Source organism: Scatophagus argus, chromosome 20, assembly GCF_020382885.2.
Source record: "Scatophagus argus isolate fScaArg1 chromosome 20, fScaArg1.pri, whole genome shotgun sequence".
Lineage (NCBI taxonomy): Eukaryota > Metazoa > Chordata > Actinopteri > Scatophagidae > Scatophagus > Scatophagus argus.
In genome coordinates, this window is record NC_058512.1 from 19,000,299 (window position 1) to 19,017,920 (window position 17,622).

Consider the following 17,622-nt stretch of genomic DNA (forward strand, 5'->3'; position numbering starts at 1 on the left):
AGCTTTGCTTTTTGTTAATCATGATTGCTTTCTCCTCCCCTAATGTGTTCCACCTGTGTCTTATTGTCTTGTTTATTTAGTCCTGGTCTTTCCTGTCACTTTTTGTCGGATCGTTTTTTTTTCATGTCTTCAAGCCAGGAGTTTCTTGTTTCACTTTGCCATGATTTTTATTATTTGCCAGTTTTTGTTGATCCTTCGCCACAGTAAGTGTGTGCCTGTTTTGAGCGTTTTTTGGGGTTTTTTTTTGTTTATATTAAAGAATACTTTATCGGATTCCTGCCTCCCAGCCTCCCAGCGACCCCGTGCCTTTTTGACATGGAGGAATAAACAACCAGATTCTGCTCTCATCTAGAGATGTTGACTAGCAGGAGTTGTGCTCACAGTTCACTTTTTATTAAACGTTTGAGGTTAAAAAGTGAATTTACATTCACTCTTGTTTCTCAACCTGTTTCCACAGTGGGCAATGGTATAATGTATTGTAATTATGTAATTAGTCTATCTTTGTCCGTGCTGATTGCTGACCGGAGGGGAATGTTCATGAACAAACACTGCCAACAGACACTGGAGGCACAAAAGCAGAGTCTCTGGTGAAAGAGGAGTTCAGTCAGACACAACACACACCCTCTGTGTCTGCAATTCATCACTAGCTTAAAGCTACTGTACACTGAGGTATTCAGTCTCTTTGGGGTGAATAAACATAAATGATCTTGTAGTCAAACTCCTTTCTGTGTGAATGAAATTGCAAACTGATTGGTATTAAAAGAGAAAGATAATTAATTTACTGCAGAGTCTAATTCCCAGGTTTTCAAATACAGACCCTTTGAATTGGTGATGTAGGGTAACGCAGATTATATTTGACAGGAAGTTCTCCCATTTTCCAGGAACATTGAAATCTTAATAAGGATGGGGCCATTATATCTACTTTGATAAAGAATTAAGGTTGTTTTAAATACTGCTGTCAAAAAAAAAAAATCACATGAGGCTGACAGACCTTTTTCACATTTTGAATATATAACCAGTGTCCATGTGAAAAGGAACAAATTCCTCAAAATGTTAAAGATAAAAAGTAAACAGTGTTGTCAGATTTGTTATGACTGTGAGAGTGAATGCTATGTTTAGACAGCTTTTGTCTTTCAAATTAATATAATTCACTTAAAACATATTAAAATGTTTGCTGGAATCGCCATATTTTACAAATAAGTACATCATTTTTTTTTCAGATATTATATTTGAAAAATGTGCCTTCTAATATTTAGCTTTTTACCTTCATAATCTGAATGCCCCGTAGGGAAGACTCCAGTTGCAGACAAGTAGACAAGCAAAACGCTGTTGGCAGGCAATTCCTGAAAATTCAAGCAATGGGAAAAAAAAGATAATGTGGCAAAGTTCTACAATTTGTAGATTTAAGGTAATACATATTTTAAATCTTGACATAAAATTTGAAGATTAAAATAGAAAACATAACTGGAAGCAGTCTTTGTCAGGGTCTGAGCACAATGCACTGGAGCACTGTGACTATTTAAACTTAGGATGGTGCTACAGCGCTACCTTTTGGCGGAATGGCATCAAATTTGGCACTGATGACAATAAATGAGGAGGAAAACGGTGGGCAAATTAATCAGTAGTGAAGATAATTAGTTGCACCCATATACAGTAACACAACGAATATCACTGTGGACTCTGAATTGTACTGTCGAATTAGCTCTAGTGAGACAAAGTTTTCTCACAATTCAGTGGATGCGAACATTTTTCAGTCCTGTAGGACGTACAGGTAATTTATATAGCTTTTTTGAAATCTGGAATGTGAAATATTCATACAAATTTTTCATACAAATTTCATACGAATCTATGAAGTAGTTTGGTTATGATTAAGCTTAAGCCAAGCGAACCTGAAGACACAGGTTTCAAAATGTAGAATTTCAAAATGTGACAAACAAATTTTGTCTGGATTTGTCCAGATATGCCATGTGCCAATCTTGAGGAGGACGACTAGTGACAACCAGACACCAATAGGCGTGGCTTATATAGATAGTTTCGTCTGGACACACAGAACCCTGGAAAATTTTGTTGCTGAGACTTGAGGTTTATAGGCAAAAACATAAAGTCTGTTGCTATAGTGCCACCATATGGTCAATTGGTATTTTGTTTTTGTGTCTGTGTTGTGGATGACATGTCCAACCTATCAGAACTGTAGCTGTTACTGAGACCCACATACTTTTAGAGCACAAGACAAAGAGGAAGAAAATAATGGGTAGAGAATGCAGGAGAAAAAAAAATACCCAAAATTTGCCCACTTAGTAAATGACTTGTGGAAAGGTGAGAATCTGTCACAATCCAGAACTTCAATAATAAAACAATAATAATAAACCTGTCATGATATGTAACCCAGAGACTCTGATTAAGATGAATACTGACCTTGAAAGAAGCAGACAAGAAAGTAAAAAGCTGGCTGAATGTTGGCTTGTACAGCAAATATTTGTGAGGGTTTTCTCTTTTAGCTGGCTTCTCATTGGATTCCTGTAGAGAAATATATTACATAATTACTGTTCATATTTCAGTTCAAGTTCACTCAAAGTCAAAGTCAGCTTAATTGTCAATGCCATATGTACCAGACACACATAGGAATCGATATTGCATCATTCTGTAAGGCCCACGGTGCAACAAATAAAAAGGTAACCGAAATGTAAACATTTTTTAAGCAGCATATTAAAGAAGAGGGCTAAGAAAGAATAAATAGTTAAAAAAGTGGCATGTATGTATGTAAGACAGGGTAACCAGTCTTCTAGGAGGTGATGTATGTTCATTTGCTCATCGTGTTTGCCACCCAAAGTTAGTCAGACACCAGTGGGGAATGATGCAAATCTTGAGGGATGCTGCACCTCACTTAGCTCTCAGTTACAACTTAATTACAGAGACGCAGTCACAGGCCTGGCCGTGGTGACATACAGGTATTTGATACTGATTGGCCCTGATAGAGACTGCATCGTTCATGGGACGTGTATACTGTTGCCTTGGTGGGAATATTCTACTCTGATATACAAACCAAAAACGTCCTTGTACTGGTGTGTGCAGCACATGGCTTTTGCCTTTATGGCGTGAAAGCATTAATTCGTCAAAAAACACCATACCAGAGATGCGCTATCCACAGACATGACTCTCACCTGTGACCCCTGTTTCGAAGTCTGTGTGGCCAGGTTTACAGGTTCTCTCTCCAAAGCTTGAAGCATACGGAACATATCGATGGTTAACTCGCTGAATTTCACCTAAAAAGAATAAAACAACTTACTGTACAAGGAAGGAACAGTACCTCAAAAACACCCTTGCTCTTACTTTGGGTGCTATTTATTCACCTAGATTGTTTTGATATCCGCTGTAGAGATATCTAACTTCTCACAAATATTACCGTACTAGATGGCACTTGACTTGTGGCGCTGAAACCACAATAAACAAATAAAAAGAACTGAAAAAAAAACTGAACCCAGAAATCATGACCCGGTTACTCAAGATAGTCCACAGACTTTCTTGTGGGCGGTTTAATATAGAAAGTATTACCAAAACTTTTATCAACCAAACTAGTCCATATCACAGTGCTGAAAGAAACATGCATGTACACATAGCCAGACAGGCCCTGTCACAAACACAGGTGAACACTGACGGCATCCTTCTCGGCTGAGCTGTAACATTAGCTAGGTTAGTTAACTAAATTCTTATCCGTGAGAAGATGCATGTTTCCTTCTGCTGATATCGAAAGAAATGAGTGAATGGCAGACGCCTCTGAAGCAGCTTGCTCCACAACTCTACAATTCACACCAAAACAATCTAGATGACTCCTCAGCCCTACAGGTAAGGACACTATGTATTTTTGATATGGGGGGGCAAACTGTCCCCTGTAGAAATCTGTAGGTTTGAGGTTTTTTAGCACACAGATTTTTTTAGTTTTATGGTCAGTCAGATATTCTACCCAGCAGAGGGCACTGCAACTACAAAAAAAGCAACTCCCAAAGCAAGAAATGAAGAATGTGTCATAAAGTTACTTTATGTTGAAATGATAAATAATCAGATCTGAGACACAGAGTAGGGAGAGGTCTGTCCTATATGGGCTCCAGCTCCCCACCCCAACCCTGACGGATAAGTGGTATAGAAAATGGACGGACGGACTAAGGGTTGGTGGCAGCAAATGTCTGGCAAAGATGAAAGAACATTTTTATAAATGTGCTAAAGAAGTTGTTTTAAAGGTTTTATTATATGATAAAACATAAGAGACAACAGGGCTGCAGGCATTGCAGGGAAATTCTCTATTGAAAAGTTACTCAATCTTTTATACTGTTTGTTTGAAACCCAACAAGCTTTCTTTAATAACACTGGTCAACAAGCATTTTGATGTGGATGAAATGTTAGGAACTGTGAATTAGAATTAGTGGGTTAAAACCTGGTTGTTACAGTTGCCGATGATTAGTGAATCTGCAAGGACGAGCTGCCCAACCACCATGCCTTGTTCCAATGGAGGCACACTCCCCTCCTGCAGTCGATTGCTGGTGACGACGACAGAATTGTTGTCATTCAGAACTACCACTGGATCCGCCTGTTTTATATATGAGGAGAAAACACCAGTGAGCTACAGCAGATTCCGTGTACCACGCAGTAGACAATTCACAATAGGGACTTCTATTTACTTTATTTACCTCGCAGTTGGTCCAGAAAGGTGGAATGCTGCATCAAAGTTTTAATTTCTGTAAGTAATTTAAACCCTTAATTTACCTTTTCCTGTTACAGACTACAGGACTGTAGGGTTTGATTATCTTTTTTAAAAGAAAATAACTTGAAATAATTGAAAATCTACCAAAAATAATGTAAGGCAGACATGCATGTGTACTACGTGTGTACTACTATCTATTGACATACCTTCAGCATAAACAGCTAACTTTACTTAGACATTTTGCCTAACAGCTAGACACCTACAGTGTGTGAATAACAAAAACAGAATGCATCCTGGGACATGCAGATTATGAACACTGTACTTCCATCCGAGTTTGACATGTGTGATCTAGTCAAACAAATTTGTAACACATAAGATGAATAATAAAATACAGAACCTTGCAACCACTGAGTTTTGTTACATCTTTGAGGATCAGGTACCTCTATAAAAGCTGCCACCTCTTGCAGAACCAGATTCCATTCCAATTGGTCCTCTGTGTTGAATCGCTGTGTGTAGTCTTCGATTTCTTCAGATAACTCCTGCAGGTAGCAGATGGACGTTAAATCCAGAATGGGCCATGCAAAAAAAAACAAAAAACAAAACAAACAAAAAACACTTTCTTGAAAGGAAAATTTGATTTGTGCTAGATTCATAAAATAAGATCTCATATTAATTTCATGAAGCCGGCTAACTTGCCCTAGTATTCTAAATGGGGAAAGTGGAGGCTGTGATCAAAGTGCATTAGTTTCTATGTCTGACTCAGATACACACCCCTTTCATATTCTCAGAATAACTTCAACGTTTTATTGAATCCACTTGCTGAAGACTGACTCATTCTGGGTTATAATGAGCAGTAGAAGGGAGTGGACACGAAGCTTCTGGTGTCACATATCAACTTGGCACTGGCATGGACATGATCCACTTTCACAGTGGAGCACTATCAGTCACAACCTAAGCAGAATGCTCCACAACATCTTAGCATTTCCTTAATTTTGAAAAAGGTTGCTGCACCCCAAGAAGAGAAGCCACATTCCAACAAGACCCCAATCCAAGAAGCACCTTGACTGGATTTTGAAGGAAAGGAAAACACGCTATCTAGAGTCATTAGTGGCAATTCATTTCCACAATGGATGGGGTGGCTTGTGACTTGGGGGCAGCCGTGGCCTAGAGGTTGGAGAAGCAGCTTGTGATTGGAGGGTCACTGGTTTGATTCCCCCAACGGACGGGCAGGAAAAAATTGGGTGTGGTGGAGTGATTAATGTGACAAATGCTCCCTCCCTCCATTATCTGGCTGATGTGCCCTTGAGCAAGGCACTTAACATCCATTTTGCTCCCTGGGCGCTTGATTCAGCTGCTCCTGTGTGTGTTTCACTGCATGTAATTTGCCGGGTGTTGCATGTGTGTGTTCAACTAAGGATGGGTCAAATGCAGAAGACGAATTCAGTGTGTGTATGTAAAAATATATATACTGTCAATAAAGCTGATTCTTCTTCTTGTGCATAGGCCTTTGACAACATGGGCTATGTATCATTAAACAGCTGTACTACAGTTCATACCAACATCTGTATGTGCAGTGCCATGCTGATCAGATGACAGGGAAAGTCTGTGGCCATTCTCATCAAACTGACAAAGTGCCATCATTCAAGTTTTCCCAAGGGTAGATTTTGTTCTGCTCTCACCTCCATGCAGAAAAAACAAAAAGCCAAGATTCATGAGAATAACACCTTTCAGGTCTGTCTTCCACAACAGAACGTGGCCCCACAGGCAGACTAGAACCCAACCTCCGCTTCTGCATGTCTTAACAAAACTCAGGCTCCTGTTGTGGTATTTGTCAAAGCACTCAACTAAAGCTATCCGGACCTGCAGAGCAAACACTTTCAGTAATCCATTTCTCGAAAGAAATATTTTTTGGTTGTGTTTCAAGGTGTACCATATCCAGCCAGAGGCCAGTGACTCAAACTTTTTCACATCAAGGATCAACAAACAAATTAGACCACCGACCTCCATTTGATAAGAATCTGTCCCAGGGTCCCCTATCTGATAACAATTTTGCTTTTAGACATTTTATCTCAAAAATGACATGAAAATACTCATTCTGTCATGTGTTACTTATGGTTGGAAGTAAAGTGAAAATAAATGATTCTCCTTTTTCTGGGAACCAACTCTCAGAGGTTCAGTCATTTTACTGGGGTTCCCTTGTGTTTTCTTTTCCTGTGTTTCGGTTTTGTTTGCCTTCCTGGTGTGATATGTGTGGGCACGTGTGTGTGCAGAGCTAAGCAGGCCTGACCTACATTCTCCTCAGTTATACTCACCTGCACAGCCACGACTCATCTCTCCTATCAACTCCACCTCCCGACTGTTGCTCTATAAGACTGGCTCACACTCTCGATCTCCAACAGATTGTGGTTGTATATTCAGTGGTATGCATTTCAGGTCTTTGCGGTTTTTCCTTGAGCTTGAGCTCAAGAGATTCTGACATTTCTCTCCCGTACTGCAGGTTCATGGTTTCACTTCCCCATTGCCTGCCCAGCTCTGCTTAGCTTCCCAAGTGTCCTGTGTGTTTCATCCAGAGGATGTGTTTCTACTCCTTGGATTATTTGTGTTTATGGACTCTGTTCAGACCACATGTCAAGGCACTCACCTGTTGCACATCATTGTTTGGACTCATTCTAACCCCTCAAACAATTTTACCTAAAAATAAGTTTGTATAGTCAACTTGCTTTCTTGTAATAAATCATTTTGAACCGTTACATTCGTGTCTGATTTGTCTGATTTTTGGGTTGTCTGATTAAACATAACACCCTTACTTTAACCCTCAGGAGTCGACAGACGCGCCGGCGCGTCCTTATCACAAGACCACTTTAAGACGACGTAGCTGCAAGACGCAGCCTCGCTGAATCACAGTTTTTTTTGTGTCGAAAGTGGGCACTTCAAACTATATACCAGTTTTTAAATTTTGTTAATATGTCAAGTAAAACCCGAGTTATGATAAAAAATATAGGCACTGTTTTTTTCATGACCATTGCCATCACGTTTGGTGCGCGTTTGGTGCGCGTTTGGGGCGCGCATTTTATTCAAGAAGACGCAGTAAACACCAGCGCATTGAGCGCACTTCATTCAGCGCATTTCAGCGCATTTTCCCCAGTCGGATTTTAGAGTTTTGTGTGATTTTAGGTCCAGTGTGTCAATACAGCATGTCAAAATGAAAAAAACAACAGTAAATCACACTTGTGAGGTTGTGCTGATCAAAAATGATTCCAAAATGGCAAGATAAAAAAAATTCTAAGTTGAAATATAAAATTAGAATCAAAAATAGTCAACAACTGACAATTATACATGACTTCAGAGGGTTAAGAACCACGCCTGCAAGCATCTTTATGGCTGCCTACTGCTGGTTTGCTATGACCAGTGTGGAAGCAAATAAGTGCCATCAATATCTGGAGCTTGTGAATTGTTGCAGTTGCCTAGAGTTATTTACCACCCTTAGTGTGCAGGTGAAGAAAACTGCATGCACGTATCTAAATCTGTGCATTTGTAAAAAAAAATGTGCAACAAAGTTTTGCAGCTGTATAAATATTTTTTGCATGTGTGAAAAACAAATTGTACTTGTCATGATTATTGGTGGCTATTATCATAAGCAAACTAAAGTATATAAAAAACAGGGCTGGCAGTGGCAGAACTGCAGCAGGAAGATTGTGTGGACACCAGTAGGTAGGTAAGTAGTGTGTTCCAGGCATTGGTGTTGATCTCAGGTACTTTGAGATTTCTCTCAGACCGGACACTGTGCACCAGAGCCACAGCATAATTATAGTCTGTGTGACAATCTGACACAGGGCATGGGACTATGCAGACTGTGAATGGGTTATGGAGCAGCTGTCTCAAACATGGCCATATCAGAACTAATAGCTGGCTTCTTAATGCTAAAGCATTTCTCTCCATTTCTTAAGTGCTGTACTGTGAGGCCTTCTAATAGGGTGGCATTTATCAGTAGTGCAGGGTAGCTGTGTTCTCTGTTCAGATAAACCCACAGGCTGGCAAAGTGATACTGTGGAACAACGTACAGGCCATCCATCTGAGAGAGGTGCAAGTTAACAATAATCAGCTTTGGAGCAATCTCCTGTTACGGGGAATGTGGGAATACCATCAAGATATAATGAATCAAATATGGCACAGATCACCTTTTGTATGTTAAATTTCAAGAAATATGTTGCACTTGTCATAATAGATAATTTTTGTTTTATTTATTTCATATTTCATATATATTCATATTTTAGAATGTGCTTATGGGTGATTGCTGTAATTTCCATTTCTATATAAGATCCCATCGCCATGGCGTCTGTTCGGTTAAAACCGAATCATTTCCCATAAATATTATTATGGGAATAATAATTATGGGAAATGATTCGGTTTCTTTCTACTGAAAATGTACTGAACTGTGACCCCCAAAACTGAAATAAGTGCATTATACAGGGTAATTTCCCCAGCGGTAGGAAAAACTACATCAACCTAATTTTACTTACTCCTCACTAGCCATTGACTGAAGCAGCTCTTCTGAGGCGGCTTATACCCCTTGCATGGGCTTGACCTCTCAAAACACCCCAAGTGGCTTGTGCCTTGTGAAGGATGGCCTGTGACCAGTGCAACTACTATGCTATCACGGACAGTGAAGAATGTTTGAGGAATAGTGTGCTAAGGTGCAGGAAAAATCTTTACAGGATCTAATTTAAGTATAATTTTGTCTTTCCTACAGGAATCCTAATCTCTTACTTTAGGATTAGGGTTATGAATGCTACGAGAGGTACAAAGGTGGGGAGGTGTGTTCATGCTACTCAGAAAATCAGAGTTGTACAGGGAACAGAGTTTTTGATAATTCAGCATGCTGTTATTAAAAAAAGTTTTCATACCTTTACCAAAACTTTGACAAGGTCCATCTTGTTCAGCAGTAAACAGACGACTATGTAGCGAGCATAATATCGAAGCTTCTTCACTACTAATTCCGGCCTGATAAACGACACAAGAAGACAGAAGAATTGTTCCCATTAAAGCTACGACTACAATTATTAAGTTTTGATATATAGCTCATCAAGTTAAGTTTGCTTGCTAGCCTCTGTGATTGAGAAAATAAAAACATAAGTCTCGCTATCTGCCATATTTCTCTTATCATCAACAAATCCCATGTGCAGATCCAACATGTATTGTTTGTCTGTGCATCAAAGCCTGATATATCTTCTTCCCCTCTGCCACAAAACTCCACTGTAGTTTGACTCAATCCCACATACACCATCTTGCTGCCTCAAATATTCACTAGATGACCAAATGTGAATTAATACGCCACTGAAAATCCCCAAACGCACAATTTCCTTCTGTTGGAGTGATGTATGTTAAAAACTATAGTGAGCAACTGTTTAAGGAAATGTTATCTTAAAAAGGAAGAAATGAGCTTGTAGCTGAAGTCAGCAACAGAATAGCATAGTCAGAAAGTAGCAGAGACAGTCTTTCCATAGGACTTGTTGACAGTAATAAAATATAAAGTATATGAAGTATGGATAGCTTTATTATTTAAACAGAAATCTAGACTTTGCTGCACACATCCATTGTCTATGGACGATAATCACAAAAGTGGAATTTGGAACATTTTTAAACCAACAGTATAAAATCTTTAAAAACCTAAATGTCCAATCCTCATCATAAAAAGCAAAGGCATCTACTTCTTGAAACTGTAACTCACCATATAGACCATATAGACAAAAGTATTGGGATGGGCTGTTTTCCAGGGTTTGGTCTCTGTCCCTTACTTCCAGTGAAGGGAAATCTTAATGCTTCAGCATACCAAGACATTTCAGACAATGCTATCCTTCCAACTTTGTGGCAACAGTTTGTTTCTATTCCAGCATGACTCTACCCCAGTGCACAAAGCAAAGTCCATAAAGACATGACTGAATGAGTTCGGTGTGAAAGAATTTGACTGGCCCACAGAGAGCCCTGACCTCAACCCAATCGAACACCTTTGGGATGAACTGGAATCGAGATTGCGAACCAGGCCTTTGTGCTTCAATGCCCGACCTCACTATTACTCTACTGCATCAATGGGGAAAAATTCCCACAGAAATACATCACAACATCTTGTGGAAAGCCTTCCCAGAAGAGTGGAAGCTGTTATAGCTAGAAAGCTGTCTAAGTATTTAGGATGCAATGTCATTAAAGTCCTTGTTGGTGTAATGTGTCCCAATACTTTTTGTCCACATAGTGTATGTTAAAAAATGTTCTGAAACTTACCTGTCCTCTTTGTTGACCTGAAAGTAGTAGGAGCGCTGACGGATGGCTGAGTAGAATGAAAAGGCCTCATTCAGGTAACTTGTTTCTGAGGTACGAAGGCTATCAATCAAGATTAGAAAGTAGTTGTATTACTATCTCTGGAGTGGACTACATTTCAATACACTTCATAACTTCTGAGTCTGTTACACCATGTACACAAATTTTAAGTGATAAGTGGATAAAATACAGCACTTATTTAAAAACAAAAATCTAACTGTATGATTTAGAACGCAGCACACAAAAGTTAGAAATATCAATGTTAAACTCATACATGTGGATTCTTCATACATTGAACCACAGGCAGCACATGTCCAACTTGCCACAATTTGGAATTACAAATACCCTGTGGGGTTTTTGGTGCAACAACTGATCCAAGCAGTGATCCAACTGTTATTTTCTTGACCTTGAAAATTACTTGCATGGGAGGAGAGGTGCACAAACCTGAGGGGAGTTCGTTCAAATAAGGCTGCGCAAAACAAGCTGTTGGTATTGTGATAGCAAGTGGGTCATATGGTAAATCTGCCAGGTGAAATGTATGCATGTGGTGAGGACAAAAGCAGGAGGGGACAGGAAATAGCACGGGCCAGGTTGTAAACATAAACTGCAGGAGCTAATATGGCTAGCAGGCTGATAGTAGCACACCACAAAGTCTTGCTATGTTCATTGTTGTGCATCAGAATACCAAGGGAAATTCCTTATAAGTGAAAGCCACTTGGAAACAAATCTTATTCTTACACACAGAGCCATTGCTGCTTCTCTACTGCTTGTATCACTTAAAACAGTAATATGAACAAACACTATTTCACTACACGAGATGTCAGTCCTTGCTGGACATTGGGGAGTCTTGTGATTTTAAGTGTTAAAATCAGACTGAAAGAGGAAAACAGACATCAGTGAGGCAGTGACAACACAACACAAGACATAATCTGACTTACTAGTAGTGGTAGTAAAGCTGTCCAATTTTTGATGCAACTTCCCCAATCTGCCATCTCTTCAAGCCATACCGACTGTCCAGAACCTGCCTGTCAGTAAATGAAAACACACAATACTAAATACAAACTTGAAACATGGCACCAATAAATGTGAACTGATAGGATGCGAGAAATAACCTGTGTTGCTGCTGAAATTTCCACAGCTTGGTGTAGACATCAAAGGTCCGTCCAAAGTAGGACTGCCACTGCTTGTGTCCATACTGTGGAAGGTCTCTGAGAAGGAGAACAGACACATACAAACATTTTTGTAAAAACTTCTTACTCATCTCATCAGCTCTTCGATTACCGGCTAAATCAGAGCAGCTGAACAGACATGCAACTACAGGCATGTTAGTATCCTACTAGTATTTTTTTTAAAGTTCTGAACAAAGCTGTAGCTCACCATCTCTATCATACCACAGAACATAAATCATCATTTGATAAAAGGTAACAAGGTTTGGTCCATGGTCTAACACATTGAATCATAACAGTCGTATTAATAAACTTTCCAAATTTAATTTCTCTGATAAAACTTAACAGTGGTTCACATCTTATCTTTGCAACCATGACGCGTTGATGATTATTGAGAAATCATCTTTTCAAAAGGCTGTAACACCACAAATGGAGTCTCACTGTTGCAGTCATTTCACGTGGCTCTGATTTTGGGAGCCTTTTAAAATGCATGTTTAGAGCTTATGACCAAGTCATTCTGGCAGTGATTCAAATATGATGAGAAAGTAGCAGCAGTTCTGACTAATATACCAAAAACTCAGTGTGTCACTCTCAGCTCAGATTGTACAGTTTATTCACCTAATCACTGAATCATTTTTTTATGCATCCATCTATCGAGCTCAAGATCCCAGCCCTTTTCTTTCTCTCTGTCAGTATGTCTTGCTTGGCTCGCCACCAGATGACAGGTTCAGCAGCTACTGCTACTCCAGATGGCCAGTATGGCGGTTTGCCCTCTACAGTTTTGCTCAGCTTATTGTGATATTTGCCATCACAATATGACAACAAAAACATCCAAAATGCTGACTAATTTAAAGTGTCAGTTATGTAATAGTAACACAAGGAGTCAATAATAGTCAATCTGAGGACTTGACCTTGGCCTAACCTAAAATAATAACAATAATAATACATCTGTTTAGACTTTGTTAGGTTTATCCTGAGTGCAGGAGAACATTGATATGGTTTCAAGTTGGAAGCAACACTACAGGCAGACTACAGGTGAGCTAACACCTTTCCCTACTGTGCAGCTGCATTCTTAAAATCCACATTTGCTTTCTGTGCTGTGTCGGCAGCAAAAAAATTGGGAATCCCTGAGAAATCTCAGTCCATTAAACTAAATCTGAGCTTTCCTAAAGCTACAAGAACACAGGGATGCTGAAGAGACTCTCCTCCGACCTCTCATCTCACCCTCACAACCTAATGCTCTCTCAGCAGGTAAGTTGGCTCTTAATAACACTGATGCACTGCAGTTCTACTAATGCCTAGTAATGTAAAATTATATTGTAGATCAGGTGGAATTTCTACAGTTTCTCAAATGAAATATTCGTTTCATTTAACTGACACTGAAAAATAAACCCTTTACAAACTGGCTGCCCTGCCATAATAACATGCTTAACTATACAGATTTTAAGCATAATAACATGCTAAGACTGTTAAATTTGCAGTTCAAAATACTAAATGGTCTGAAAATATCTGGGAGAAGGACAATTAAGCATTTACTACAAGCCAGAAATGAAAACAGATCCCTCTGTGGTAGTGAATGAGGTGATCCAAATCATAACACAAGGAAAGCAAGACAGATGAAGGAATAACATTGCCATTATATCAAAGATTGATCGTTAATGATAAAGAGCACTCAATATTGAGATATAGGGCGGCACGGTGGTGCAGTGGTTAGCACTGTCACCTCATAGCAATAGTGTTCCAGGTTCGAATCCCGGTCTGGGCCCTTCTATGTGGAGTTTGCATGTTCTCCCTGTGCCTGCGTGGGTTTTCTCCGGGTTCTCCAGCTTCCTCCCACAATACCAAAAACATGCACATTAGGTTAATTGGCTACTCTAAATTGCCCCTAGGTGAGAGTGTGAGAGTGTGTGGTTGTTTGTCTTTGTGTGTTGGCCCTGCGATTGACTGGCGACCAGTCCAGGGTGAACCCCGTCTCTCGCCTGTAGTCAGCTGGGATAGGCTCCAGCTCCCCCGCGACCCTGACTGATAAGCGGTATAGAAAATGGATGGATTTATTTATATAGGGCCAATTCACAATACAAGTTATCTCATGACACCTTCTAATTAGAGCAGGTCTAGACCAAACTCTTTAATTAAATTTTACAATGGGCAAGACATGTGATAAATACACCATACATTTACAATATATAGATATAATTTGTAACAATAGGTGGAATTTTCCTGGAAATTTTTCCATACAGTTTTTTGTTTTGTTTTGTTTCAATTGCACCCAAGGGGAAAAAATAAACATTAAATTTGTTGGAGAGCTAAAATCCTTTGATGAAAATTAGCTACAAACTTTGGAAATGACAGTAAGTAATTTTTATCTACGGAACTGGGATGTAAAATGCTACAAAAATAAGATATGACGCCTCTGTGAGTTGTGTGACACTTCTCTCTATCTCTATGGTTTTTCTCAAGAATGGTACTGAGAAGCCATCGATACTTGTGCTAAAATACAATTAAAATCAAGTAAAAATGTATTCATATATAAAGAATTAGGGGAAAGTGGTTCCCTCAACACAAGACCAACAGCTTCTCATTTTCAAAGAAATCTTCTGAATGGAGAAAAAACTGACATATTTTCAAAATACACAAGAAACGAGGTAAAAATACACAAGAAAGCAGGAACACTGGAAATGGAACTCCAACGGAATCCACCAACAGTGCAAGAATGAAGGAAACATTGTTATGTTACTGCTGTTATTTAGTGAAAATAAACAGGAATTCAAAAACTAGACTAGAAAGTTGAGATGGAATTGTATAGCTGTGACAGTGGAGTATCAATCAATCTACTACCATGACAATTAGCCTGAAAATGGTGCAAATAGGTCAGTGATGCTGATAATGGCTTCAACTGCTTAATCGCAAGACGAAAAAAGGTTTCAATTTCCAGTTCAGGAAAGTAGTCAAAACATGTGACCCATCTTGCTTATTACATATGTAACATTTTTGTCTGAGACAGAGAAGATACTGTAGTGTCACTAAAGAGAAACTAAATTCCTTTGTATGAATTAAGGCTAGGTGATGAACTGTATTTTCTTTACAAGTATGATTTTGGCTTCCAACAACAGCACGATTATAGAGACAGAAAGTCCACTGGGCTGCATTTAGTTTCAAAGTAATGCTCTTGTTTTGTTTTGTGTTATAAAACCAGTAAAGTCAACCTCCTTTACAATGGTGCACCCCCCCCTTAAAAAGCCAAACTAACTCTCAGACAGGCTGCATCATGTCTCGTTCAGCTCCAGCCAAGATGACGGAAAGGATCAACACAAAAAGTAAAACCAAGTTTACCAGGAATACGTGACACGGCGTGCAGGTGCATAGAGCATGTGCACACACGCACGCACGCACGCACACACACACTCACACTCACTCAGTAAACGTTTGGTGGGAGAGCAGGCAGGGTTGGTCATTACACACTGTGGCAGTCCCAAAACCTTGTACAAATAATTTATAAGAGAGTCTAAGCACATGACAGCTTGCAGAACATGTGTCAATTAGTCCATAGTCCAGAATCACCAGTAAACGCCATCATTTGTTAACAAACACCAACAGTGCAGCAGTGCCATCAGACAATGCCATTACCATGAGGGGATGTGCTCGGTCTGCAGTGATGCTTAGATATGTGGTACAATTCACCTGTCATGGGTTTAATGTTGTGCCTGGTCTGTGTATTTCCAACAACGGGAGACAACAGAGTACTTTAAAACTGACCGTAGCCCATTGAAGAGTTGCTTAGACTTGTCCAAGAGATAGCAGAAATCCGTGACAGTCTTCCTTTCGCCTAATGGAATATCATCCTCAGTCTCAGCTCCAGTCATGACACTGACTTTTCACACCTGAAGACAAACAAATTATATGTATATCAACTGCAGAGAGATACTGCATTAAGGAGAAAATACCAATTAGTTTAGAATAGTTAAAAACATTAAATCCAGTGACAAGCTGTCTGAACTATCATTTATTCCAATGTGAATGTATGATTTGTTGACACATGTCAACCAGTAACAAGAACCTGCTGATATCTAACCTGCTGATACAGCTGCCTCTACCCACACCTTGCTGGTTGGAGATATCTGAGTGTCTTATAGCTGCCCCACTTAAATATGAATAGAAATAAGAAACTATGGCGGAAATGTGTCACATGGTCACCTTTTTTTAGGATGACCTGGGTTGTCCCAGATTTCATTCTCACAGTAGCTACAACCCCCAGTTCACCAAGATGGATGTGCAATCAGGTCAAGGCAGCACCTAGTGTGGTCACAATGTCAAGCTAATGCTGCACCTTGTTCATTTGCAGCCACGTTTATTCTGCCATGTAGTGTAGCCTCGCAGCTATTAGCGCACAGACGTAGAGTGTCTATGTGTGCCTATCTTGTATGATGGAGAGCAGCTGTCAGTGTGTGTAGGCTAACCTTGGCTGCTGTACACCATGTGTACCGTCTCACAAATGGTACTACACTAAAATCCTCAGCTTACGTTGTGTTGTCATTACCACTATCCTGCGTGGCTCACGTACATGTCAGTATCAAACAATTATTTCTCTCGAAATAATATGCAAGTAAGAATTCCTGCCTTCAGACACTCGGCATGTCTCATTCAGTTTTACAGACAGGCAGGACGCTTGCAGGCGCAGAGATTGGAGGAAAAAAAACTGATCATAACACAAAACTCGCAAAATACACTAACAAAATACATACACGAAAACCCCCTGAATGAAAGAGATTTGAAAAAAAAGCATATCACTACTGCACATATGTATGAAAAGAAAAATCACCGTCAGGGGTAGCGCATGTATTGTTTTTCAATTATTAGCTACACTTAATATCTGTAATTATCTAATTCAGGTGTAATGTACCACGGTCACCAATAATCTATCTCTTAGCTACTAATGAAACCAAGCTTAAATGGGCCGTAAGCTATGACATAGCTAATGCTCTGTATCTGACGTTATCAGCCTTCTATTATCGGCACCTTTAAGTCAGGACACCACTCGATTTAACGTCACAACTAAATAAACATCTGGACAATAATATGTGGACAACAAAGATAAGCAATGGTTGCTAATTTGTGTCATTTAATACACCGTGGGTGCAGCTACAGCTCGTGTAATTCACATTCTTCTTACCTCGCCAGCTGGCTTACGTGAATGGACAGGGGTACCACAGTGATGCTTCTCAAAAATCTGTGCAAAAGCCACGACGAGCTATATCGGTGAAGCCCGACTGTATTGGCATCTCAGAGGCGTGAGACTGACACCGGACCGCGGTCTAACGAGCCGTATCCCCCAGCAGCGTGAATGGGACTGCTGTCTACTGATGCTTTAACGCTACTCTGGATGAAAGGTTGCTGTCCTGTGACAAGGAGGGAGGCAGAGGGAGGCAGAGGGAGGCAGGGGAAACAGGA

General features: G+C 39.8%; 1 protein-coding gene across 2 annotated transcripts in view; it reads right to left on the reverse strand.

The window, feature by feature from the left end:
- Positions 1-17,622, reverse strand: part of scai (suppressor of cancer cell invasion) — a 29,499-nt gene extending 11,877 nt beyond the window's left edge. For both annotated transcript variants that reach the window (XM_046375444.1, XM_046375443.1), the window contains exons 1-11: positions 17,345-17,622; positions 15,931-16,055; positions 12,121-12,216; positions 11,947-12,033; positions 10,973-11,071; positions 9,601-9,697; positions 5,137-5,235; positions 4,430-4,582; positions 3,162-3,263; positions 2,416-2,517; positions 1,265-1,343 (exon numbers count right to left, since the gene is read on the reverse strand). In XM_046375444.1, coding sequence (XP_046231400.1) covers positions 1,265-1,343; positions 2,416-2,517; positions 3,162-3,263; positions 4,430-4,582; positions 5,137-5,235; positions 9,601-9,697; positions 10,973-11,071; positions 11,947-12,033; positions 12,121-12,216; positions 15,931-16,037 — 1,021 coding nt within the window. In that variant the 5' untranslated portion in view covers positions 16,038-16,055; positions 17,345-17,622. The remainder of the gene's footprint in view (positions 1-1,264; positions 1,344-2,415; positions 2,518-3,161; positions 3,264-4,429; positions 4,583-5,136; positions 5,236-9,600; positions 9,698-10,972; positions 11,072-11,946; positions 12,034-12,120; positions 12,217-15,930; positions 16,056-17,344) is intronic.